Here is a 27,577-nt window from a genome sequence, read left to right as displayed (position 1 = left end):
GAGTATTGCGATAGGTGCATCAGCTCCACTTTGCCAATACCGTGGAGAAAACATTCACATGGAAGCTAACAAATGACCAATCTTTCCATTTGGTAACAAAAGTGAACCTATGTGGTATAAAAACAAACAAACAAAAAAAAAAGTGAAAAATGTACCTCAGCTAAAAGCATATAAAATATACCAATAAAATAATATAATAATATTCCTTGGTCCATAGAAACTATGTTACTATAATCACGTATTCTTCCCCAAAAAGATTTCCCTTGAACACAACTAATAAATCATCAAGCCCTTTCCATGAAAACATGACCTTGGTAGCAAGTTATCAGGGTAAAAAAAAAAAAAAGAAGTTCTTCCAGACCTAGAGATATACAAAAAAAAAAAAAAGTTCTACAAAAGAGACTTTTGAATAAAACGGGCACCAGAAAAATCGGGTGCCTCTCTATTGAGGTGTAGATCTCAGATATCGATTTCTCATAGTGGGGGCTGTTGTCTTATCCACTGCCTCCCACATGAGGGCGCTAAAGAGCAAACTGAGTTATCCCAAGTCTTTTATCTTTGACCTTCAACTCATTGTATCACCCCTGATGAAAATGATCGCTCTCCGGTGAAGAGTTTATGAGTTGATGTGCGGTTCCTCACAGGTCCATGAGCCTCTTTGGGAAATATATGATTATATTTCCTCAACCATTCACTTATAGACACAAACACACACTCACACACACAGGCACATGCACAGTCACATTAACAGGCATCACTATGACAGCACCGGCATAGCTGATGCCCCTGAGGACATACTACTGGCAGAGTCGCTGGCAGAGTACGCCACCTGGCTATCCCCGAGCCCGCCCAGCGAGGATGAGGACGACGGTGAAGATGAGGAAGCTGGTGATGATGAAGATGTGCTGTGTGATCGAAGGATAGCCCCGGCGGCACTGCAGTGGGGCCTGGGCCCCGGTTCAGGGGTGTAAGTGAAGGTGAGGGCAGTGGCGTAGATGATTCCGTCATTACGGACCAGGGTGACAGGAACTTGGACTGGCAGTCTTACCCACCTCCAGCCCTCCCTGAAGGCTGAGATGTCCGGGACTACACACAGCACACTCTCTCCACATCTGGAGCACAGATGAATAGCATAAGGTTAAAATCCCCATAAAAGCACGGGCACACACACACACACACACACACACACACACACACACACACACAGGTAAACTCACACACACGCCCCTACCTGTACATTGTCTCAGCCTCCACATCACCAAACCAGACTCTGAGGTCAGGGGTGAAATTTTGTCCGGTGAGCTCCAACATTGCCACGTCTCCACCGCCATTCAACTAGAGAGTGGAGAGGGATTCAGGAAGGGGGTTTGTGTTAGTGTGGGAAGGAAAGGTGGTTTGAGACCATGCTACTGTTTGTGTATGTGCAAAAGAAGCAAAATGTGAATCAGAGTATTTACTTGTAGGCTCTCCACCACAGGGACAGGTGTAACAGGTGTCGGGACTGGGCCCATGCCCTCGTAAAAAGTATATTCTGCCTTGTCAGTGCTGATGATGGTCCAGGAAGCCCCGTCGTTGATCATCTCCTTGTTTGTTTCTTCAGGGCAGGGTGTGGCCTGGAAAAGGTGCCAACAGTCAACTCTGTTTACCAATTTTTTATCTAACAAGGGCAGGTAAAAGCTGGAGGAAGCCACAGTGCTTGGTGCAAGGAGCTCTGATTTTATTTTTAGACTGGGGACCAGATTAGAATGTAGTGTTGTCTCCTGGAACCCAAATGGCCTCTTTACAACATATAACAAAGTACTCAACTGGTAAAGAGCATGTTACCCTGGTGGGCGTATCTCTTCAGAACTCACAGAAAGTTGAATCAGATCATCTGGACACAACGTTTATTGAGAGAAATGTTTCATCACTCATCTAAGTGACCTCTGTGGCATAACGACCAAAAGCAATGATCAGTCGTTATGCCACTGTATTGTTAATTGGATTATTGAGCATGCATAAAGACATCTCCCAGAACTGCTTTAATTTTCTGGCACGTACAGGAGGGAGGTGTTCTGAGATTTTAGTATAACAAACAAATGTAGGTCTTCCTGAAAAACTCACCGAACTCGGGTGACGGTAGACAACTTCGATGGACTTTTTTTTTTCCCAGTTACTAATGCCCCCTTTCCACTACATGGTAGCAGCTCAACTCAACTCGCTCTTTTTTCATTTTCCATTACTGGAAAGTACCGGCATTTTGGTAACTGTTACCACTTTTCTGGTACCACCTTTGTCGAGGTTTAAAAAAAAAACTGGAGCGGGTACCAAAATCAATGCAGACCTCTGATTGGTCAGAGAAATGCGTCACTGCGTCATCAATGTGCGCACGGGATATCACCCGGCATTTTTAAATACCGAAGTGGACGAAGCGGAATTATCATGTGTCCTGGTCGTTGCACTAGCGTCTCCTCTGGTCGGTCGGGGCGACCCCCGGATTGGCAGAGGGGGTGGAGCGGTGACCGGGACGGCTCAAGAAGAGCGGTGTAATTGGCTATATACAATTGGAGAGAAAAAGGGGGAAAATTCGAAAAAAAATAAATTTGAAATTGAAAACCAGGCGTCGCTATGACGACCAGCTACACTGAGGGGGTACTGTTACGATAATGGAAAACGACGCAGAAGCGAGTCAAGTCGAGTCGAGCCGATACCATTTAGTGGAAAACGGGCATAAGACCTAAGTACCGTTTCTTCTCGGTTATTTTTCTTAGATTTTTATGTATTGCTATTGTTTCCATACTGGCTGTATTTATCAACACAAAGGTGGGGAAGTGCTATCTACACTGAGGGGTAATCAGTCAAACCAGTTTAAAATTCAAAAGAAGGCGGTGGCTCCTGTAAAGGAACCAAAACGGCGTTACGGTGACAGGGGCTTTATTTTCATGAAAACTCTGTCAGGAAAGATAACGAGTGGATTTACAACATGGATGCATCTGTGGATGCCTGTGACCGGTTTGATGTCTTCAACCCATAAATTAAAAAGATAGCTTCTATAAGATTTTCACCTTAGCCTAGTTTACAATCCCCTTGAACAGTCTAAAAATATGGTGGAAGGATGAACCACTATTCTATTCATTCTCTGCTAAGGTTGCCATCGTTCCCCCGAGTTCAGGTCAATATAAATTTTTCTGGTAGGCAAAATAGCTCCTCTCCTTATAGCTTTAGCCTATCCACTCATTTTCCATGCTCAGGCCCACCACCTCCCACGAATGTCGAACAACGTTTTGTAACTTATTGCAACATGACTTGAGACTAGGACTGCACAATATTCGGAAAAACTCACACTGCTATATTTTTTTCTGTGATATATATAGCGATATGAAATACAGGAATTTTCACCAGACGACTTACACGGCTCTATTTGGAAAGATCATTCCATAAACAAAGACGGTTGAGTCAGTTCATCTGCATACAACGTGTATTTACAGATACGTTTTATCGCTCATGTAAGTGATCTCTTCAGTCTAAACTGACTGCAGGTATCCCCACCCATATAAACAATACAGCTGCATAACGACCGAAACCAACAATCAGTTTCATATGCAAATATGGGTGTGACCATTAACTAGCGTTTCAATGGCCATGTGTACTATTCACAGAGGATTTGGGTCCAGGGATGGTCGTTCCTTCTTCACGTAGACGGCCTCTTTGACTCCTCGTTCAAACCAGCATTCCTCCCTATCAAGGATGTGCACATACTCATCCTTGAAATTCATCTACAGGGTTTCTCAATGAATTCTCTAAGGTTTTATCCTCTCTTGTTGTTAAAATTGATAGGACCATTATAGTTGGTGATTTTAACATTCGCATTGATAATCCTTTTAACTCATTTGTCGTAGATTTTTGTTAAACATTTCTAAATCTTTTAACCTTATGCAACATGTCACTAGCCCAACACATAACCATGGGCACACCCTTGATTTAGTTTTCACCCTGAACATGTCTCTTAATTCTCTGAATAAGACTGATTTGGTCTCTGACCATAAATGTATTACCTTTGATGCTTCTTTACCATCTACTACAATACCTCAGAAATGTGTAATTAACTCTCGCATCTTTAATAAGCAGTCAGCAGCCATGTTTTCTAGTTACTTTTCCAGTCTGGCCAGCTGCCCTCCTCACTTTGCCAAAATTAATGACCAAGTTAGTTGGTTTAATGATTTGGGTACACCCGCCCTTGATTTTTCGGCTCCATATATTTCCAGGGCTGTCCCAATTAACATAGACCCTTGGATCAATGAAAACATCCATCTGAAAAGAAGGGGATATAGCAAAGGCCAAACGCAGATGGAAAAAAAATCTACTCTTGAAGTTCATCAACTCCATACGAAGGAGTTATCTGAATTGAATCAAACTATTTAAGACTCGAGAGCTGCTTACTTCTCTGACTTGATTGAGAGTGATAAACATAACCCTAGGTTTCTGTTTAGTACTATCAATCAGCTTGTGGATCCCTCTCTTCCTACCAATCTGCCTGTTTTGCTAATGACTGAAAATTTCTTGTCTTTCTTTGTTGACAAGATTGATGGTCTATGGTCCAATTTTACCCCCAGTGCCCCCCCTCTTCAGTCGTCCAATTTGAATGTCAGAATTTGCTCCCGTTTCTCTACAGTTCCTTGTAAATACTGTAGACCTCAAGCATCCCTCCTCCAGTCCCTGTGATATAGTTCCAACAAAATTTTTAAAATCCATCCTCCATGGCTTAGGTCCCAGCCTGCTGCTCTCTATCAACTGCTCACTCACATCCGGGTCCATACCTGACTATTTTAAAATTGCCTTTGTTCAGCCCCTCCTCAAAAAACTCTCTTGATCAAGCAAGGGTAGATAATTATAGACCAATTTTCAAACTTTATTTTTTTTATCCAAAATCCTTGAAAAAACTGTTGCGGAGCAAATCCTGCAACTGAGGGTCATAACATTTTTGATAAATTTAAATCTGGCTTTTGTCACAAGCATAACACTGAGACTGCATTACTAAGAGTGTCCACTGACATTGTTATGCATGCTGATAAAGGTGAATAACCACTGCCTTTGAGACCATCGATCATGGCATCTTACATGACAGGTTCGAGAACTGGGTTGGCATGTCTGGTACAGCGTTAAATGGGTTTCACTCTTACCTGACTAAAAGATATTTTAATGTTTGTATTAAAAATCTTGTATCCTCGTCAGCTCCCCCACTCTGTGGAGTCCCTCAGGGGTCTGTCCTTGGGCCAATCCTCTTATCTTTATACATGTTTCCGCTGAGTCATTTGATTAGTCACTTTCAAGACATGCTATACCACTGTTATGCCAATGATACTCAGATCTATTTCTCTGCCAAACCCAATAACCTGAATCAACTGTCCTCCCTCCATGATTACTTAGCTGCCACCAAAGACTGTCTCTTAATTTCCTCCATCTAAACCCCGACAAAACTGAAGTTCTCTTAATTGGTCTTGAGAACTTTGCCACTGCAGTTGATCAGTTTATTGGTCCACTTCATTAAAATATAAAAACTACCGCTAAAAATCTTGGCATCATCTTTGACCAGAATACCTTTTGATCACATTACTAAGCTTGTCTAAACCTGTTTTCTTCAGCCAAGAAATGTTGCAAAAAATCAGAAATATTTTCTTTTAAGGATATCGAAATATTAATTCACACTTTCATTTTCTCCCATCTAGATTACTGTAACTCTCTCTACTCTTTCCTCAGCCAAGATACTTTAAATCGTCTACAGTTGGTTCAGAATGCAGCTGCTAGACTACTAACTAGAACTAGCCATAGGTCCCATATTATCCCTATTCGTGCATCCCTCCATTGGCTTCAGAATAATCTATAAACTCTTATTGATTACACTTAAAGCCATGCATGATCTTTCCCCCAGTTACATTTCTGATCTTCTCCTTCCTCATTCCACTTCCCGACCACTCTGATCCTCAAACCTTGGTCTTTTATCCATCCCTCACTCCAACTGCAAAACAAAAGGTGATCGCACCTTTGCAGTTTTAGCCCCAAGCCTCTGGAATAATCCATCCCAATCCATTAGATTTGCTGAATCTTTGGACTGTTTTAAGTGGCTTCTAAAAAACCATCTTTTCAGGCAAGCCTTCTTATAGATCCCATCCCTGCCTTATGTTTTGGTTAATTTTAGCTTGGTCTGTTACTCCCTATGCAATGTTTTATATTCAATTTATTTTATGTATTTATTCATATTTTCTGTATTGAGTGAAAAGCACTTCATAACTGTCTGCTTCTAAAAGTGCTATATAAATAAAATTGTACTTACTTCCGCGTAATGATGAGTCACGCATACGCAACTCAGATCACGCAGTGACGGAAAGCAGTGTTGGTCGAGCAAGCTATAGTGTGAATAGAGAGGGAGTGGCAATAGCGAGAATAAAAGTTTTTCAAAAGGTTTTTAATCACCGCAACTATGAGAGGTTCTTCATCATGTACTCATAACTGTGCACAAATTTTTTTATGCCAATAGGTCCAGCCGTTTGCGAGATAAGCCACAGAAACACACACGCACGTGCGCACATACACACACACACACACACGCATGAACGCACGCACGCACACACACACACACATATGCACACACACACGCACACACCCACACACAAGCGCGCGCACACACACACCTGGCGGAGACAATGAAAGAAAATGCGCAAAATTATAAATTCCAACATAAAACGCACAATCCTGAGAGCATAGTTAAAATATCATGTCGAACTGTTCTGCTATTGCATGGTCAAGTATTGTTTGGATACAATTGTTCAAGTATCAAAATATAAGGATGGCATTTAGTCAGGAGCAGGAAAGTAAATAAATGATACTTTTAGAATAGAATAAATAACACTGTTAAACACTGAGTACAAGATTCAGATGTCACCACCCTGGCAAAAGGTGCAGTTGTTAAAAGAAACTGATGGTTGTTGGCACAAAGGACTTCCTAAAAGCCGTTGCTGTGTTTTAGGAAGTCATAAACATTAAAATGCATTTACAGCTCCAAAAATAACCTGGCAGTTGACCTTCTCTATATTCTGTCAAGATAAACACCCAATTGAGATATTAACGCATTGCATATGTTAGTATGTCTGTTAGGAAACGACTGACACCAAAATTAACATTCTAACAACAATAATACTATTTCTAAACAATTTAAACTTCAGAGAGACATGGTTGAACTTGAATAGCAAAATCGGGAAAAGTGAAAATATAACCTGAAAAACAAAACGGAAAACACATATTGCTAATCTAACAAACGCAACAAGGCCTATAAAATATGAAATGTAAAAAAAGAACTAAAAATAAATATTGAAACAGTCCCAAACAACCGGAACTTAGAAACAACTAGAACGACCCACCCACAGTTTTTAAACTCTATATTCTGTCAAGATAAATACCTAATTGAGATATTAATGCATTGCATATGTTAGTATGTCTGTTAAAAAAACGACTGACACCAAAATTAACATTTCAACAGGTTCAATAATATTTTTCCAAACAATTTAAAATCGCCGCTGTCCAACCCTGCAAATACTGCAACACCTTGGTGGTAGTCATGGTGCGTCTGAAATGGCGGCTGTACCCAGACATGTTGGCAATAATCAAAAATAAAGTTTAGACTATTACTCTGCACTGGAGAACGCTAGTGTGTTTCTAAGACAGAGCGGCGTCGACATGTGCGTGTGTGTATTTGTATACCTGGAATTGGATGATCTTCTCTTGTGACAGGCAGAGATACATTCTGTCTGTATCTTTAAGGTAGAAGGCACACTTGTGGAGCTGGGAGACGGGGTCATCAGCATCCATTAATGTTGTCTGCTTGTCCACTTTACGAATGACCTGGGGATAGAGGAAAATGCACACATATGCAAATATACAAATGCAATACTACATACTGCAAATATGTACCTATTGACAAATAGCACCTCAAACTTACTGGGGCACACTGTGTACACACACACACCTATAAACACCCACAGACATATCAATGCTTGGGTACACAGGAGGACACCAACCCAACACCAGTGTCAATTGTTGTTTTTTTGTTTTTTTTTACTTTTCAAAAGCTGGCATGGGAGATAAACACACATACCAGTCTGGGCAGAGCCATGCCAGTGACAGAGCAAACCAACTTCACTGTCTGGCCATAGTGAATGTAGCCATCTCTAACAGCAAACTCCTCTCCTTCAGACTCATCATCATCCACTAAACAGAGATAGCACATACAAAACGGTATGAGATAGGTGTCCTTAAAAGTACATTCATGTCGATTGTGGGAGTGGGCTATAACTATCCAAGTAGCATAATGAAAAAATATATATATTTGGTATTACATTAACATCAAAAGGAAAAAAAAAGGTAATTTTTTTTACAACACTGAAGGGCAAAAAAGGAAAGTTATAAAGATGATGGTGACAACAAGGTCAAAATAACGTTTATAAAAAAATTGGAAAAAAAACAGGGAAAAACAAATCAAAAAGTAGCATGTGGGACTTACATAGGTGGATGTAGAAGGCCCCCCACTGTTGGGAACTTGCATGAAAATTGCCCCCCTCCACATGGAGGTACCTGGTACTGACTGTCTGGGAGCGCAGACGGTTAAACAGTGCAACTTTAGTCCCTGATGCTATACACACTGTAGAGAGACAGCGATGGAGAGAGGACAGGCTATTAGAATATGTCCAAGGGATGAGAAACCAAAACTTGGGACAATTCAGAAAAATTGCTGAAAAAAACAAAAAGAACTTCAGCATGCACTGAAACCAGAAGAGCTTAAGTGTACCTCTGTGTATATGTGGTAACTCCTGAGGAACACCTAATGGGGGTCTCGTGTGTGTGTATGTGTGTGTGTGTATATGTGGCAACTCCTGAGGAACACCTAATGGGGGTCTCGTGTGACTGTATGTGCGTTGGTGTGTGTGTGTGACATTCTCACTCACAGTCTGCATTCTTGAGAGACTGCTTCTTCTTGGAGGGCTTGGAGATGACCTTGATCCTCTTGCTGAGGAAGACTCCAATGTCAGAGCTGTTCCCGTAGAACATCTTCACCGACAGCATGAAATGTTTCCTTTTGTCTGAGTCACTGATGTACAGTGTCTTAGCTGTGCAGAAGTGCTGTCAGGGGGAAATAGGAGTTAGGATGTCTTCTGTGTATGTCAGTTTACCAGTCAGTCATTAACCTTCCTATGATTTCCATTTTAAGGTGTACGTATTAGCTGGGGGGCGGAAATGCAAGAATATCAGCTCTAAGTGTGAACATAGTTCAGAGGTTTTTGCTGCAAAGGATATGTCTAAACTGAAAAGGGAAGCAGCCCAACAAGCGCATATCACATGTCATGACAACTTTGTGTGTAATAACAACAGAGCTACAGGCAGCTTTCACAGGTATAAATAAACAATCCACATGAGCTTTGGCGTGTGAAAAACTACTCTAAAAAGCTTGCTATCCACCGGGGGTATTGATCCACCTCCCTCCAGTACTGTGAAGCAGACCATTTTGGGTATGCCAATAAAATCCTAACCTAATTCAAGAAATTACTTGATACATTTCACCGTGTATTCTCCATGGGACGTTTTGACTGCTTGAGAGACCCAAACTAAGTTTCACAACACAAAAGTAAGATTGAGCAGTTCTGGCAATTCATGGCCAATTAAGTTGTTGGAGCCAACTCATGATGATAAATCATGTACCTCTTTCTTTCAGCCAAACCCTTTTTTCCCCCTGTAGTTAATAAGCAAAATAAACCAAAACATCCTGTGATAAACCTACAATGTAACAAGTCTGTGTCATAATTTCCTCATTTTGATTTAGATTTAACTGAAGGGTGTGCCTAGTATGGGCATTGTGAAATGAATCAGACCAAATACAATGTGAATAGACTGAGGGCTCTGAATTGAATTGTCTATCACTATTATTCACTGATGACTCGCAAAAGAGTTTCATATTTGTGAATGAACACCATGAGAGCCTGCAGTGTTTGTGTGTATGTGTGTGTGGGGGCGGGGGCGGGGGCAGGGGGTAATCTTATGTGGTTATCTTGGGGGAAGTGTGTGTTAGACTCTTGTATATGCCAAACTCCCCAAGCAAGACACACAAAAAGATAACAGTGTGTTACTGTGAACGCGTGCCCACCTTCCCCTCCAGATTGAGTTGCTGCATCTCCTGCTCGCTGTTGCCGATGCCAATGAAGGCACACGGTTGGGCTTCCTGTTCCGAGCAGCCCTCCCGCTCCATTTTCTCTAATTTCTTCTGCCAGCCACTGCCCAATAGATACACACATGGTGGAGGGCAGAAAAACCTGGTTGAGTGACACAGTGACACAGGGATGGGGTCAAAATTCACAACCAAATTTGGACCTATAGAAACTCCAAAGATCCCTGCGTTTTCCATTAAGACTTTCAATCTCTCTCTCTCAACTGACCTTTTTTCGTTTCCGTATGACTTCTGTGCGACTTTAGCGTGTAGTATTAGGACTGTTTGGTCGTCTTTTTCCTTCAGATAATTCCTCATAGCCTCCCTGAGAAAAACATAAGCACGGCAAAGACAGTAAGAAACTCTCGTCTACTTGGGACGAAGTGGGCTCGTTTTGATATTCACATGTTCCCTCGTTTGGACGTTTTGTCTAGATTACAGGTCTAACTGGAGGTGACTTTAGATGTTGTGAGTTTTACCTTGTCAAACGCTGAGGCTGAGGTCGGTCACCAAACTTCCTGCAAAACCAAAACATCAGCTTGCACATTGGGTACACATGGTTTCAGTGCGGCACAGACGTAACCGTGCTCATTTTAGACAACCCCCCCCCCCACACACACACACACACACACAAAAACTGGTCAAGGTATGGCTTAAGTCGGGACATTTAAAATAAGTCACTTGAAAGTTTTCCCCAACTGAGAAGTATGCAGTAAACTTTCACAACTATGTGCTCATAAAATACAAAGAACACAACGAAGAGGGTCAAACTTGGGAGAGTTAAGAAAAAAAAATAACTGGTTTTCACACAACTTGAAAAAGCTAAAAACGCCACATAATCGGGCAAATTTGAGTACAAGCGATCCTGCGAATGGCTGGCGAGTTTTGTTGAACTGGCCCAACAGTGAGCCCCCCCCCCCACACACACACAACACACACACACACACACACACACACACACACACACACACACACACACACACACACACACACACACACACACACACACACACACACACACACAAAGTAGCATGTAGTGAAGGGCCAGTTTGGAGGCTGCGGGTAACGCCATCCAACACCCAACGAACATTTTGGCAAATAACTCCACGAAGCATCGAGGGCTTCCCAGAACCGCGACACTCAACTTTTACCACAAGTTCTCCCCACATTTCGCTCTGAACTTCAACACTTACCCCGTCACTACGGGCGCCATCTTCCAATAACTCTCCAGAAAAAAAGTCCAAAAATCGCGAGATCCCTCCCACTCCCCCAGCCGCCCGCCCCCGCACCAAAGCCAACAAGCACAACGGAATAACCAGACTGGAAGGAAGGAGAAGGGGGAGGAGGAGGAGGGGGGGTGACGGGGGGGGAGGAGGAGGAGGAGGAGAAGAGGGGGGCGACGGGCAGACGCCACAACAACAGGCGTGGGAAAGTTCGGCTTTCACGCGAGACGTAAAAACTCTCACAATAGACAAGAATGAGGACAGAGCCGTGCTATCGCGAGATTACGGCAGGCCGAGGGTTCTTTTCCCACATGGTTCCGCGCTGTAACTCGATTCCCACGCCTTGTTGAGCAATAAACCAATTGCGCGACACCGCAGGGTTACACACACAACTTGAGGATGCTGATAAGCATGAACCCAGGCTGTTAAACGAGGGAAAATTGTTTGTGTTTTGGCAACCGGAGGGCAACGCTGGCTCCGTGCTCAAATACGCCCCGCAGCGAAGCGTTGTGTACCGATTGGCCGACTCGAAATGCGACGTGCCGAGACGTCGCAAAGCTGTCACGCCGAGGGAAAAGCAACATGGTGTCGGTGAAATAAATGCCTATTTTTAAAAGGCGAATACCACAGTTCAAAGGTACGACAGCTTGGTGGAGTGAAATTCATGAGCGCATGAATGCCGACAAGGGCACAAGTAAAAAAACAAAAAAAAATTGGGTTGAATATTAGGTCACATGACAAGCACCCCGTGATAACCTCTTTTATCTCAGATAAGCGCTCCCAACAATTCTTACAAGATACCTCACAATTAAAGGATCTATCGTTATTCCACCATTGGGATACGGTATTAAAAGGCTGCAAAGACAGCTCGAGCGTCATGGCTTCGATTCTCTGTGACGTCATACTGGTCTCTTATTCCATCATATCCTAATAGCCATTTGTGTTCATTTACCATAGAGGTTTTTTCACCCCCCCCCCCCCCCATTACACAATCATCAGTTAGCTAGAATTAACTAAAATTAAATGAACAATTTCAGTGATGACCCCTAAAAATCAATGGACCCTCTTTGGCCACCCCTTTCAACATTTTTCTGCCGAATACTGAATAGAACGCTAACAATTCTTTTTATATATATTTTAATATGGAAATTCATTCATAAACCATTAAAACCATTTAACAGAGATGTTGAAGTTTTGGCAGCTGAACATTATGACATGAAAAAAAACAAACCTCAGTATTTACATTGTGTGCGATAGTATCTAAATTTTCTGTACCTTCGTGACACATTATCCATATGATGTGTGGTGAAGCAGCTACCAAATTAATTATTTTCAAAGGAAAAAAAAGGAATATTTTATTGGCAAAACAAACGGAAAAAATAGCCCCATGATAAACATTTACACGAAATCATTTTAAAAAAAAACATCCCTCTGCATCACCAAAAATCAAATCTGGTAGTCTTTTCAGCCAAGCTATGAAAGACTTTGCTTTTGAAAAGGGAGTAAATATACATGTAAAAATACAGAAGATGAGCAATTTCAGCTTTCTCGGTTCTTAACTTCTCTGAACCAATCCTTAGTTATTCCTGAGTCATGTTCAGATATTTGGCAGGCGTCAGCTGATACACAATTGTAAATCTTTGGAGAAAGTCTTACAACAGTTGAAGCCCACAAAATCAGTACTTCTTGAAAGTAAACAACAGATCATTGAAAAAGAATTTGCTACGGCTATATCAAAATATTAAAATGGAAAACGTCCTTCAGCCTTCAAAATAGTAGTATTCTATGTGAGAAATGTCTTACTCTGCCTCTGTTGTCTCTGGGCACCCACAATCTTTGGGGCTTTATGTTTCAAATTTTCCAGAAAATTTTCTTCTTGTACAGCAGGTAAGAGATAAGGACCCAACACGAAGTAGCCAGGAGGTTTTGGGTGAGGTGTTCAGCATGGGATTGGCTGTTGGCCATACGCCAGCGGAAGGGGAAGTACTCCTCAAACACTTCATGGCCTACGTACACCAAGATTGAGTTCATACCTGGAATCAAGCAAAGGTGGAAAGAAAAGTCAAACGTCACATTGGTCATACTCAAACATTAGTCTAAAATATGGAGACAGAGCAAGAAAAAAAATGAACAATTTGCTAACTGCACAACCGAAGACTTGCAATTATGGTTTGTTGAAACTACATGCGTGCAGCAGCCACCTGACTTTCTGTGAGCATGCTTGCATGCATGTAAAGCTCAGATTATGCTACCATGGTTCCAATCCTATCCATAGCAATTCTCATTCAATCTTTCCCCAAAACTTTTATCCAAACTTCGTCAAAATTAATTTGACATAAACACAACTATATTAAGGTTGTGAGATCACATGTATTTCTAGCATATCAAACTTGTGGAGATTTGTTCTCATACGGAACAGATCATTTTTCTTGAAGGAATGTTTTTCTCATGAGCCAATTATAAAACACGGGTTTGCCAGGGCTGTGCCCTGTTGCCCGTTCACTTTCTATCTATGCAATTTACACAATCTAGAAGGTCCTGGGTTTGAACCCTGGGGTTGTCCAACCTTGGGGGTGACCCAGGTTGCCCTCTGTGTGGAGTTTGCATGTTCTCTCCATGTCAGTGGTGGGTTTTCACTGGGTGCTCCAGTTTCCTCCACCATCAAAAAAAGACATGCATGTTAGGGTTAATACTCCTGTCTGTGCCCCTGACCAAGGCATGGCAAGACGAACTGGAGTTGGTCCCCGGGCACTGCTCGGCAGCTTCCCACTGCTCCTAGCTACACAGCTAGGATGGGTTAAATGCAGAGAAAGAATTGCCCCATGGGGATTAATAAAAGTAGTAAAAAAACATTTTTTTGATTATGTGCAATAATCACTGCCTCACCTTAGTGAATTATACCAATGAGATGGCTCTGGTAGTTCATCTACCAATGCTCAGTCTTTGAACATATGTATGAATTATGTCGCTGGACTAACAGACTGGTTGGATAAGAGCCACTCCATATTTAATGTGGCCAAGAAAAAGGAATGTGTCAGAGAGGCACCAAAACCATCCTGCCCCACCCACTATCCATGTCACTTCATATCGATGGCCAGTAGGTGGAGCGACTACACTGTTTTAAATAACTTGGCACTGAAATCGACCAGACCCTCTTATTCCCCACACATGCGGAGTCCATCTACAAGAAAGCCCATTGGTGTCTTTTTATGCTGCGGAAACTGAGAGGGTTCGATGTCAACAAAGATCCTGGTTCAGTCACCTGTCTGAGAGGAGAGATGCAAAGCTAAGCTCTCCAGAAAGATCAACTAGAGAACCAAAATCCCTGGTTGCAAACGGACCCAGCTCCCACAGCTCCATGCAAAAGCAGTGAACAGAATGATCCTCAAAATCCTGAATGACACATCCCATCCTCTTCACATCGGTTCTGAGACGATGCCTTGTGGCTCGTGGCTCAGAGTACGCTGTGCTTGGAAGTGTTGTTTTAAAAGATAATTTACCCCCACTGCCGTTGCTCAACTCAGTAGCAATTAAATAGAGACCCATGCACTTACTGAACCAGCACACAGGACCTTATATAAACAAATTTTCAACTTTTGTCATTGCTCAAATTCCCAATTCAATTGTTCAGTTTACTCCGTTTATCATGTGTTTTATTTGAGTGTTCTGTGTTTTGCATTATACGTACAAGTGTCCTTTTTATGTGAACTATGCTCTCTGCCAACGACAAATGTTGCATTACAACTTGTATTAATGGACAATAAAGTCTTTCGAATCTTTGAATCTTGAATGTTACTTGTGTCAAAAAGGATTACAGTCAGAACATATTCAAACCAATAGCAAGCGTGGGGCATAAAAGTCAGAAACCCTCATTTCAAACACTATCAAAATAATTGTGCGAAACTAATTTCTAAAGTACCGTATTGACCCGAATATAAGATGACCCCCCACACCTTTTTCAAGACTGATTTTTGGAAAAAGACTTTTTGAAGACCAAATCTTTTTTTAAAAGAAAATAATTTTATTTAAATAATCATAATAAAAGCATTGAATAAACTGTTGTTTTTAACATCTTTTAAATAAAATCATGTTTTCAATGTTTTAAATGAAATTCATCCATCCATCCATCCATTGTCTTAACCGCTTATCCTGCTCTCAGGGTAGGGGGGATGCTGGAGCCTATTCCAGCAGTCATTGGGCGGCAGGCGGAGAAACACCCTGGACAGGCCGCCAGGCCATCACAGGGCTCTCTCTCACACTCACACACACACACACACACACACACACACACACACACACACACATTCATTCCTAGGGACAATTTAGTATGGTAGCCAATTCACCTGACCTACATGTCTTTGGACTGTGGGAGGAAACCGGAGCCCCTGGAGGAAACCCATGCAGACATGGGGAAAATATACTCCACACAGAGGACGACCCGGGATGACCCACCAAGGTTGGACTACCCCGGGGCTCGAACACAGGACCTTCTTGCTGTGAGATGACTGCACTAACCACTGCAACACGTGCCGCCCTAAATGAAATTGGCCCATTTAAATTAAATAAATGAACAACTTATGGTTTCCCCCTTTTTCTCCCCAATTGTACCCTGGGCAAATTACCCCACTCTTCTGAGCCGTCCCGGTCGCTGCCCCGCCCCCTCTGCCGATCCGGGGAGGGCTGTAGACTACCACATGCCTCCTTCGATACATGCAGAGTCGCCAGCTGCTTCTTTTCACCTGACAGTGAGGAGTTTCGCCAGAGGGACGTAGCGCGTAGGAGGATCACACTATTCCCCCCAGTTCCCCCTCCCCCCTCAACAGGCGCCCCGACTGACCAGAGGAGGCGCTAGTGCAGCGACCACATCCAGCTTCCCACCCGCGGACACGGCCAATTGTGTCTGTAGGGACGTCCGACCAAGCTGAAGGTAACATGGGGATTCGAACTGGCGATCCCCGTGTTGGTAGGCAACGGAATAGACGGCTATGCTACCCAGGCGTTCCATGACTTGTGGTTTTTAAATACCATAAAAATTGAAAACTGTAATCTATTGGTATTTCTGATACCAGTTAGGCTAAATACCTCATCACTCTCACCAATCATTTTTTGGCATTTCCGGGGTGCGACACCATCAGCGACCTGTCGCTTGCAACTGTGCGAAGACTATGCTTTTGTGTCTTTATGTATGATTAATAATCCAGAAAAAAAAATCACAGAAAGTTGACAAACAATCAGAGCAATATAGTGTATGCTGTTAATCGAAGAGGGTTGAATCAGTTGATCTGGAAGAAAGAAACGTTTCGTCACTCATCTAACCCTGTTTACACTTGGTTTTAAATGTATTTTGGGCGATCGGATCACAAGTGGACAGTGAGACACATCGCCGTTTACACCCGTGTCTATCATGTGTCTCCAAGTGCATCCTGCTGACCACTTGTGAAGAAGAAGATTTCGTTACTGTCACGTCACTTCCGCTACAAGGTCAAAGGGCCTCAGTAAGCGCCAGATTTGCCGACTAGCTGTGAAAAAAATAGCTAATTAATGTCTGAAGATGTTTCAAGCACTCATATACATGTATGGACTATTCCAACTGTTGAGATTGACAGGACTGATTCTTCTACCCAAATGGAGATTAGGCATCTCGTTTCACTTGCACACCAACCACGTACACTCTCCTCTCACTACATTTTTTTGAAAGTTGACGTGTTGTTACCAAACCAACCACCAGATCCTGCATTGATGACGTAGTTTCCAGTTACATCCTTGTCGGGGATGCATCAGAACGCATTAGCATTTACACTACAAAAGATATGTGGTCTAATGCAGTCCTGGCCCACCTCGGCAAGCGGTTTGAGTAACCGGTTCACAAAACGTTTTGGTGGTTGTTTACACTTGTATTTAGCACTGTCCACTTGTGATTCGATCGCAAAAAAACACATTTTAAAACCAAGTGTAAACGGGATGTAAGTGACCTCTTCAGTCTCAACTGACTGCAGGTATGCCCACCCTTATAAACAATGCAGCCGCATAATGACCAAAACCAACGATCGGTTTCATATGCAAATATGGGCGTGACCATTAACTAGAGTTTCAATGGCCATGTGTACTATTCACAGAGGATTTGGGAATGTTTGCAATCACAGCGTTGTCAGATGGCGACAGATGTACTCTTAGCCCCCCTGGTTCAGGCATGGTCATTCCCTCTTCACATAGATGGCATAGGCCTTCGCAAAAACAACCATCTAGCCAATCAAAATTTCAATAACTGCATAACCATTGAGGTGAAGTCTAATTATTGGACAGTCTTGCAACAAATCTGACAGAAAAAATCAAGACTAGGTTAAAACCTCATAGACGGTTGGACCGCGACTACATTTAGAAAGCAGCTGTTATTACGCAACTACGTTCAAAAAGCGGCTGTTTTGACATCGGTTCCATTAACACTGCTGTACTGGACAACAGTTTTCAAACCCTGATTAGTTATACAGTTAAATAGCACCAATTTATTTTTTATATGAAATAATTACCTGGCTACTACCACTGCTACCATGATTACTGGAAAGTCTGGGTGTGACACCTCTTATAAATGCATTTCTGTTACCACCAACTCCGAAGACGCCGTTATTTTCACTCTAACTACATGTGGCTATTAGCGCTGGTGTTTGTGAATTGGGCTTTTTTTTTTTTTGCAAGTTGTATCCGCGAGCAGCAATATATCACATTCATTAGCATGCGAACCGTTGAGCTGATTCGCAGTTAATAGGGAAACGCCCACCTCCGTGTTTACCAGCAATCAATCATGTAACTTCAGTGACGTCGTTAGTTGCCACTAGCTGAAATTGTCATTGGTCACCTGAGGGCGCCCGGGTAGCATAGCGGTTTATTCCGTTGCCTACCAACACGGGGGTCGGCAGTTCGAATCCCTGTGTTACCTCCGGCTTGGTCAGGCGTCTCTACAGACACAACTGTCCGTGTCTGTAGGTGGGAAGCCGAATGTGATGAGTAGGGTAATTGGCCAAGTACAAATGGGGGGAAAAAAAGGGAGAAAAAAAAAGTTATTGGTCACCTGGTCCAGCGGCCCAATCGTGTCAAATTGCTCACTCAGTCGATCACTCAGGGACATTCGTGTTTGTAGGGGTGGCCCCTCTGGCCAGTCAAGCCAAAAACAGGCTCGATTCCATCAGGAGGGGAACACTCATTTTACCTCTATTTGATGCCATATGTTGTTTGTGAATGTATATTGACATTTAAAAGTTTAGACCCCAAATATAAGATGGACCCACTTTTTCCGATGCATTTCCAGGAAAAAAAAGTCTTCTATTCAGACCAACAGAGTAGTCTGAAAACCATTGGCGAGTCAAAGGAGGTCAGGCTCAGTGCTTACCAGGGTAACAGAAGGGGGCTCCCGTCCACATCTTCTTCACGTCCACTATGTAGTAGATTAGGACCAGTATCACGTAGGCAAACGAGGCCAAGGTGGTTACATAGGACAGAGACCTAAGTCATATGCATTCACAGCATTGTTAAAAGGACATCATTGTAAAGTAAAAATGTAACCCTAATGAAGACACCTGCATGTTTGTATGCATAATTTTTGCTAGGGACTCCAAATACTTTACTTTGTGAACCAATCAAAGATAAATATCATGATTGCTTGCCATGTCTGTATACTGTGTCAGTAAGAGTGACTGAACAAGGTGCAAATGATGGCTTTACCATAGATTCTTGTTGACAGGAATGAATCCCTGGTCCTTGGAACACTTGGTAAGAACAGCCGATATGATTCCCTGTTTTACACAAAGACGTAATTCAGACAGGACAGGACATCTGCCTCAGCAATAAACAAGCATCTTCATGGAACTGCCAAAACTACGTGATTGAGACATTACTTATGACATTATTGATATTAAAATGAACCATTAGTATGGAATAACAGCCAGCAAAATAATGTACTTACTAGTGTGAGACCCCATACGAGGAATCTAGATATAATTTTTGAGTGGAGATCTTTGTAGTGCAAGAGAATTTTTCCTGCCTGGAAGAATTAAATACAAGATGAATTAACAACCTGGGTGATATTTTCCTTAGACTTTGTGATGCAGGAAACATTGTGAAAATTAGAAAGGGGGAGAAAAAAAATTCCGACATCACCCACCTGTAATCCAAGGAAAGCGATGAGAATGGAATTGATGCTGCCTAGAACACCTTCTGGGTCATATGGCGTGTGAGTCACATAGATCACCTAATTTCAAATGTAAACAGAATGGAATATCCTTCTGAATATAAACACAAAAACACACTACGGTTTCTAGCTACTATATAGTCCCCTTTGTTTTGACAGTTGGGGTAAATGTGTCAAAGGTCTGCTTCGCCATTTGTGGTCATGTGAAGTCTATTCTCTCTGCAGGGCCCCACCGAGCAGAGCTGGTTTTGAGGTGTAGGGTGCTGGCTCACTCTCGACTGCATCTGTATGGTCCTGACATTGACATTTATCATCCAGCACATTTAAATTTACTAAATTTTATGCAATAACTGTGTGTATTTTACATTACCTCACTGTGTGTGGAATCTAAGATGTTACATTATAATGCTGTTATTTTTGTGTATTTTGTGCATCTGACACCTATTACATGCATGTCCATCTGTCCTGGAAGAGGGATCCTCCTCTGTTGCACTTCCTGAGGTTTTTCCCATATTTTTTTTTCCTGATAAGGTTTTTATTGTGGAGTTTTTCCTCATTCGGGTCTAGGGTAAAAGGATAGAGGGCGTCGTATATTGTACTGATTGTAAAGCCCTTCGGGACTACCTAGTCATTTTGGGCTATACAAATAAACTTGACTTGACAGTTGCAATAAATCAATTGGTTGATCATTAACTCTGTAAACTATGAAATAGATTAGCAATTTTCAAGCATATCTCTACTGAAAGCCCAATCTGAATATATGCCAGAAAAAGAAATATACTGTGGCGGAGTGGGGTGCAATCGCACCCGTCTTGAGTTGGCCTAATTAACTCCAGACAGGTTAAAATGCAGTTGCACACAACGACGTACCAGAGAATAGGACAGAGCTGACTCACAGAGATGCGGCTCAACAATTCAGCACTCTTCCCAACCAAGACTTTAATAAGATGTCTGGCTTTACTCTTTACTTTTAACAGTTCTAATCTCCATTCCATTATCTTAACTGCTTATCCTGCTCTCAGGGTTGCGGGGATGATGGAGCCTATTCCAGCAGTCATTGGGCGGCAGGCAGGTAGATGCCCTAGACAGGCCGCAAGGGCATCACAGGGTCCACACACACACACACACACACACACACACACACACACACACACACACACACACACACACACACACACACACACACACACACACACACACACACACACACACACACACACACACACACACACACACACACACATTCATACCTAGGGACAATTTAGTATGGCCAATTCACCTGACTTACATGTCTTTGAACTGTGGGAGGAAACCGGAGCCCCCGGAGGAAACCCACGCAGACACGGGGAGAATATGCAAACTCCACACAGAGGATGACCCGGGATAACCCACGAAGGTTGGACTACCCCGGGGCTTAAACCCAGGACCTTCTTGATGTGAGGCGACTGCGCCAACCACTGTGCCACCATGCCGCCTGTCTAATCTCAGGTGTTTTTATCTTTTTAATAAATGAGCTGTTGTGCCTTTATCTACCATCATTGTGCTGGAGAACCCAGGCTGTGCGCAGACTTGCCACACATATTTTATTGGCTCATGACATATTTTTGGCCAATATATATAAATGTACTGTTTATGGCAGAAAATTGTCCATAAATAGTAGATCAAACAAATTAATAAATCCAAGTATTTCAGATCTCATCAACAGTTCTGTAACCTTTTTTTGAGGTCGTAGGAGCACAGCTGATGCCTCAACAGGTTGGGTTATAATTGTGTTTGAGTAGGGGGAGTACCTGGTGGTTCCTATCTCCAGGTATGGATGGCTGTTGGTTCACAGAGGAACTTATCCACCCTTTGACAGGTTTTGATTTTAGTCCTGCTGGGTGTCCACACACCCTCCTCACATCAACCCAAGGGTTGAAGTGGGGGTGCTGGTTTAGTCTCTGATGACCCGATGGTCACAGTTTAATGTCGTACCCAGGATGACATAATATTATTATCATTTTTATTATTTCTCTTCCACACCCGCCCTCTCTCGGGTCTCAGTCAATGAGGTTGTGGATCATTTTAATTCTAAAATTACAGATGTTATCAATACCATTGCACCCACAAAGGTGAAGGTGGCCTCTGGTAAGAAAAGATCTCCATGGAGATGTGCCATACTGGTCAGAACAGAAAAAAAGAGAGTGTCGTAAAGCTGAATGCAGGTGGCAAAAAACAAATCTTACTATTAATTAAGAAACCTATAAAGAGAGACTGCGCATTTATAATTTGGAATTGAGAAATGCAAGGAGGTCTTACTTCTCTGACATCATTGCCAAAAAAATGATAATGAATGTGCCTTATTTTCTACTGTCGACAGGCTACCAAACCCCCCCAGTGGCAGTTGCCTCTGAATTTCTATCTACCGGGGCCTGCAATGAATTTGCCTCCTTCTTTAATGACAAAATTCAGAACATTAGACAGGGAACCAGTGCCTCCTTAATAGGTACAGGGAATGTGTTATCCCTAAGTCCACCTAAAATCAATTCGAACAGCATCTCACAATCTGATCCCATCAACCATAAAAACTTGGGGGACATTATACAACATCTGAAATCCTCCTCCTGCTGCCTTGATATTCTGCCAACAGGCTTTTTCAAAAATGTTTCTAATTGCATGTACTCAGATCTTCTACAAAACTGTCAACACATCTCTTCTCTCAGGTCTCTTCCCACAGGCCCTGAAAACTGCAATCTTCAAGCCACTCCTAAAAATAATAATCTAGACGCTTCACTAATGAAGTTATAGGCCCATAATCAAACCTCACGTTTCTGAGTAAAATAACTGAAAAAGCCATTTTCAAGCAGCTCCACAACTTTTTGGCACTAAAGAACAGTTTTGATGTCTTCCAGTCAGGATTTCGACCACACCACAGCACTAAGACTGCTCAATGACATCCGCTTAAACGCAGACAGTGGCAGAATCTCAGTCCTGGTATTATTGGATCTCAGTGCTGCATTTGACACAGTTGACTACAACATATTACTGGACCAACTGGAAAACTGGGTGGGACTTTCTGGCACAGCACTAAACTGGTTTGAATCCTACTTAAATGACAGGGAATACTTTGTGTCTATAAGTAATTTCAAATCTGAGCATAAAAAAATAACCTGTGGAGTTCCCCAAGGCTCCAATACAAAAATGACCTGTGGAGTTCCCCAAGGCTCCAATACAAAAACGAGCTGTGGAGTTCCCCAAGGCTCCATTCTGGGGCCACTTCTGTTTAACATCTATATGCTCCCACTAGTCCAGATTATGGAAAACAACAAAATATGTTACCATAATTATGCAGACAACACACAGACTGACATAACCATATCACCAGGGGACTATAATCCCATACAAGCCTGAGTAAGTACATTAAACAAATCGATGATTGGATGACTCAGAATTTTCTTCAATTAAACAAAGATAAAACTGAAGTAATTGTCTTTGGAACCAAGGAAGAATGACTAAGTCAGCACTCCACTACAATCGGTAATGTTAAAAACCATGAATCAAGCCAGAAATCTTGGTATAGTTATGGACTCAGACCTGAATTTAGATAGCCACATTAAGACAATTACAAAGTCTGCCTTCTTTCACCTGAAGAATATATTAAGAATTAAAGGATTTATGTCTCAGCAGGATTTGAAAAAAAAAACTTATCCATGCATTTATCTTCAGTCGACTCAACGACTGTAATGGTGTCTTTGCTGGTCTTTCTAAAGAAATCGATCAAACAGCTGCAGCCGATTCAGAAAGCTGCTGCTTGAGTCCTTACTAAGACCAAAAGAGTGGATCACATCACTCCAGTCCTGAGGTCGCTACACTGGTTTCCTGTCCATCAAATAATTGATTTTAAAACTCTGCTCTTGGTTTATAGCACTGAATGGGTTAGGGTCAAAATACATTTCTGACCTACTGCTACACTATGAACCACCCAGACCACTCAGATCATGCAGGACAGGTCTGCTTTCTGTCCCCAAAGTCAAAACTAAACACGGAGAGGCAGCTTTCAGTTTTTATGCACCACATATCTGGAACAAACTCCCTGAAAACTGTAGGTCTGCTACAACTATCAGTTCTTTTAAATCTAGGCTGAAGACTTTCCTCTTTGCCACTGTCTTTTATTAAATCAAGCTTGAAGCTTTTGATTTTCATCTTACACTGCACTGTAACTTTAACTCTCTTTTTATTGTTTTTTAAAATTTTCATTTATTGCCTTATGTTGCTTCTTTATGCCTTTTGTGTTTTGTGTGGAGCACTCTGAATTGTCTTGTTGCGGAGATGGGCTATATGGATAAATTTGCCTTGTCTTGGTCAGTGGCACAGACAGTAGTGTTGGCCTGGACATGCATGTCTTTTGATGTCTTTTTAAGCTACTACTCAACGAATAGCTGGAATAAACTTCCAGAAGATTTGAGACTTGCTCCTACACTGACTACTTTTAAATCCATATTAAAAAGGTTTATGTTTACTACTGCTTTCTGCTAAACTGCAAACCTTACACTTTGGCTTTTGCAAAGTTGTAAACCTTGCATTACATTTTGATTTTATTCTTTAATTTAAGTCTTTTTATGAATTACTTGTTAAATCCTTTTTTATTGTATAATTTTTTTCATTTTTTTTATGTGAAGCACATTGAATCTGCCTTGTGTATAAAATGTGCTATATTTTTTTTATATATTCCGGAGCTGCACCCAGACAGGGAACACCGAGGGTGGTCTGACGGGATGCAGAAGTGGGGCAGGCTAAGCTAACTGCTAGCCCATGCAGACTGGCAGTTCCGACAGTCATCCTGGCTGGCGTTTGTTCTCCTGGACAGGGATTTTTTTTTTTTTTAGTTTAGATATATGTGTTAGTTTGGATATATATGTTCTTGCAGTTCTTGGATATGGGTTTTGGTCTTTGTGTTGCACTGCTGTGGGCTGGGGGAAATGATGTTTCGCTTCATTTCGTGTGCGCAAGTGCATGAAATGAAATGACAAATAAAGTGTTTCTGATTCTTTATAAATAAAGTGGCCTTGCCTATTAACACCACCATAAATAGATATTAAAATAATATACACTACCGTTCAAAAGTTTGGGGTCACCCAAACAATTTTGTGTTTTCCATGAAAAGTCACACTTATTCACCACCATATGTTGTGAAATGAATAGAAAATAGAGTCAAGACATTGACAAGGTTAGAAATAATGATTTGTATTTGAAATAAGATTTTTTTTACATCAAACTTTGCTTTCGTCAAAGAATCCTCCATTTGCAGCAATTACAGCATTGCAGACCTTTGGCATTCTAGCTGTTAATTTGTTGAGGTAATCTGGAGAAATTGCACCCCACGCTTCCAGAAGCAGCTCCCACAAGTTGGATTGGTTGGATGGGCACTTCTTGCGTACCATACGGTCAAGCTGCTCCCACAACAGCTCAATGGGGTTCAGATCTGGTGACTGCGCTGGCCACTCCATTACCGATAGAATACCAGCTGCCTGCTTCTGCTCTAAATAGGTCTTGCACAATTTGGAGGTGTGTTTAGGGTCATTGTCCTGTTGTAGGATGAAATTGGCTCCAATCAAGCGCTGTCCACTGGGTATGGCATGGCGTTGCAAAATGGAGTGATAGCCTTCCTTATTCAGAATCCCTTTTACCCTGTACAAATCTCCCACCTTACCAGCACCAAAGCAACCCCAGACCATCACATTACCTCCACCATGCTTAACAGATGGCGTCAGGCATTCTTCCAGCATCTTTTCATTTGTTCTGCGTCTCACAAACGTTCTTCTTTGTGATCCAAACACCTCAAACTTGGATTCATCCGTCCACAACACTTTTTTCCAGTCTTCCTCTGTCCAATGTCTGTGTTCTTTTGCCCATCTTAATCTTTTTCTTTTATTGGTCAGTCTCAGATATGGCTTTTTCTTTGCCACTCTGCCCTGAAGCCCAGAATCCCGCAGCCGCCTCTTCACTGTAGATGTTGACACTGGTGTTTTGCGGGTACTATTTAATGAAGATGCCAGTTGGGGACCTGTGAGGTGTCTGTTTCTCAAACTAGAGACTCTAATGTACTTATCTTCTTGCTCAGTTGTGCAACGCGGCCTCCCACTTCTTTTTCTACTCTGGTTAGAGCCTGTTTGTGCTGTCCTCTGAAGGGAGTAGTACACACCGGTGTAGGAAATCTTCAATTTCTTAGCAATTTCTCGCATGGAATAGCCTTCATTTCTAAGAACAAGAATAGACTGTCGAGTTTCAGATGAAAGTTCTCTTTTTCTGGCCATTTTGAGCGTTTAATTGACCCCACAAATGTGATGCTCCAGAAACTCAATCTGCTCAAAGGAAGGTCAGTTTTGTAGCTTCTGTAACGAGCTAAACTGTTTTCAGATGTGTGAACATGATTGCACAAGGGTTTTCTAATCATCAATTAGCCTTCTGAGCCAATGAGCAAACACATTGTACCATTAGAACACTGGAGTGATAGTTGCTTGAAATGGGCCTCTATACACCTATGTAGATATTGCACCAAAAACCAGACATTTGCAGCTAGAATAGTCATTTACCACATTAGCAATGTATAGAGTGTATTTCTTATAAGTTAAGACTAGTTTAAAGTTATCTTCATTGAAAAGTACAGTGCTTTTCCTTCAAAAATATGGACATTTCAATGTGACCCCAAACTTTTGAACGGTAGTGTATATTAAAATGATTATATATATATATATATATATATATATATACACTACCGTTCAAAAGTTTGGGATCACCCAAACAATTTCGTGTTTTCCATGAAAAGTCACACTTATTCACCACCATATGTTGTGAAATGAATAGAAAATAGAGTCAAGACATTGACAAGGTTAGAAATAATGATTTGTATTTGAAATAAGATTTTTTTTACATCAAACTTTGCTTTCGTCAAAGAATCCTCCATTTGCAGCAATTACAGCATTGCAGACCTTTGGCATTCTAGCTGTTAATTTGTTGAGGTAATCTGGAGACATTGCACCCCACGCTTCCAGAAGCAGCTCCCACAAGTTGGATTGGTTGGATGGGCACTTCTTTGAGCAGATTGAGTTTCTGGAGCATCACATTTGTGGGGTCAATTAAACGCTCAAAATGGCCAGAAAAAGAGAACTTTCATCTGAAACTCGACAGTCTATTCTTGTTCTTAGAAATGAAGGCTATTCCATGCGAGAAATTGCTAAGAAATTGAAGATTTCCTACACCGGTGTGTACTACTCCCTTCAGAGGACAGCACAAACAGGCTCTAACAGGTACTATTTAATGAAGATGCCAGTTGGGGACCTGTGAGGCGTCTGTTTCTCAAACTAGAGACTCTAATGTACTTATCTTCTTGCTCAGTTGTGCAACGCGGCCTCCCACTTCTTTTTCTACTCTGGTTAGAGCCTGTTTGTGCTGTCCTCTGAAGGGAGTAGTACACACCGGTGTAGGAAATCTTCAATTTCTTAGCAATTTCTCGCATGGAATAGCCTTCATTTCTAAGAACAAGAATAGACTGTCGAGTTTCAGATGAAAGTTCTCTTTTTCTGGCCATTTTGAGCGTTTAATTGACCCCACAAATGTGATGCTCCAGAAACTCAATCTGCTCAAAGAAGTGCCCATCCAACCAATCCAACTTGTGGGAGCTGCTTCTGGAAGCGTGGGGTGCAATTTCTCCAGATTACCTCAACAAATTAACAGCTAGAATGCCAAAGGTCTGCAATGCTGTAATTGCTGCAAATGGAGGATTCTTTGACGAAAGCAAAGTTTGATGTAAAAAAAATCTTATTTCAAATACAAATCATTATTTCTAACCTTGTCAATGTCTTGACTCTATTTTCTATTCATTTCACAACATATGGTGGTGAATAAGTGTGACTTTTCATGGAAAACACAAAATTGTTTGGGTGATCCCAAACTTTTGAACGGTAG

The 27,577-nt window shown here is 41.9% G+C and overlaps 2 protein-coding genes across 2 annotated transcripts in view; both read right to left on the bottom strand.

Annotated features, from left to right (window-relative positions):
• Window positions 1-452: 452 nt before the first annotated feature.
• Window positions 453-10,763, bottom strand: LOC130113096 (recombining binding protein suppressor of hairless). Its single transcript, XM_056280609.1, has 10 exons — window positions 10,708-10,763; window positions 10,458-10,553; window positions 10,169-10,334; window positions 8,976-9,150; window positions 8,534-8,671; window positions 8,129-8,241; window positions 7,735-7,875; window positions 1,458-1,613; window positions 1,232-1,335; window positions 453-1,112 (listed from the first exon to the last, which is right to left on the bottom strand). Exons 1-10 carry the CDS (start codon window positions 10,761-10,763, stop codon window positions 758-760), a joined length of 1,500 nt encoding a protein of 499 aa, XP_056136584.1. The 3' UTR covers window positions 453-757.
• Window positions 10,764-12,580: 1,817 nt separating this feature from the next.
• Window positions 12,581-27,577, bottom strand: part of hgsnat (heparan-alpha-glucosaminide N-acetyltransferase) — a 30,269-nt gene continuing 15,272 nt past the window's right edge. The window contains exons 14-18 of the mRNA XM_056279921.1: window positions 19,607-19,693; window positions 19,409-19,486; window positions 19,168-19,238; window positions 18,836-18,948; window positions 12,581-13,484 (exon numbers count right to left, since the gene is read on the bottom strand). Coding sequence (XP_056135896.1) covers window positions 13,303-13,484; window positions 18,836-18,948; window positions 19,168-19,238; window positions 19,409-19,486; window positions 19,607-19,693 — 531 coding nt within the window. The 3' untranslated portion in view covers window positions 12,581-13,302. The remainder of the gene's footprint in view (window positions 13,485-18,835; window positions 18,949-19,167; window positions 19,239-19,408; window positions 19,487-19,606; window positions 19,694-27,577) is intronic.

The sequence above is a fragment of the Lampris incognitus genome, chromosome 5 (genome assembly GCF_029633865.1).
Source record: "Lampris incognitus isolate fLamInc1 chromosome 5, fLamInc1.hap2, whole genome shotgun sequence".
NCBI classification, from domain to species: Eukaryota; Metazoa; Chordata; class Actinopteri; order Lampriformes; family Lampridae; genus Lampris; species Lampris incognitus.
The sequence above is the reverse complement of the archived record's forward strand: the minus strand, read 5'-3'. Positions and strand labels throughout refer to the sequence as shown.

Coding starts and splice junctions, on each gene's coding strand:
- LOC130113096 (XM_056280609.1), bottom strand. CDS start 10,763: ATGTTTTGGTTTTGCAGGAAGTTTGGTGACCGACCTCAGCCTCAGCGT. Junction 10,335..10,457: donor TCATACGGAAACGAAAAAAG/GTCAGTTGAGAG, acceptor TCACTCAACCAG/GTTTTTCTGCCCTCCACCAT. Junction 1,336..1,457: donor CTGTGGTGGAGAGCCTACAA/GTAAATACTCTG, acceptor TCCACTCTCTAG/TTGAATGGCGGTGGAGACGT.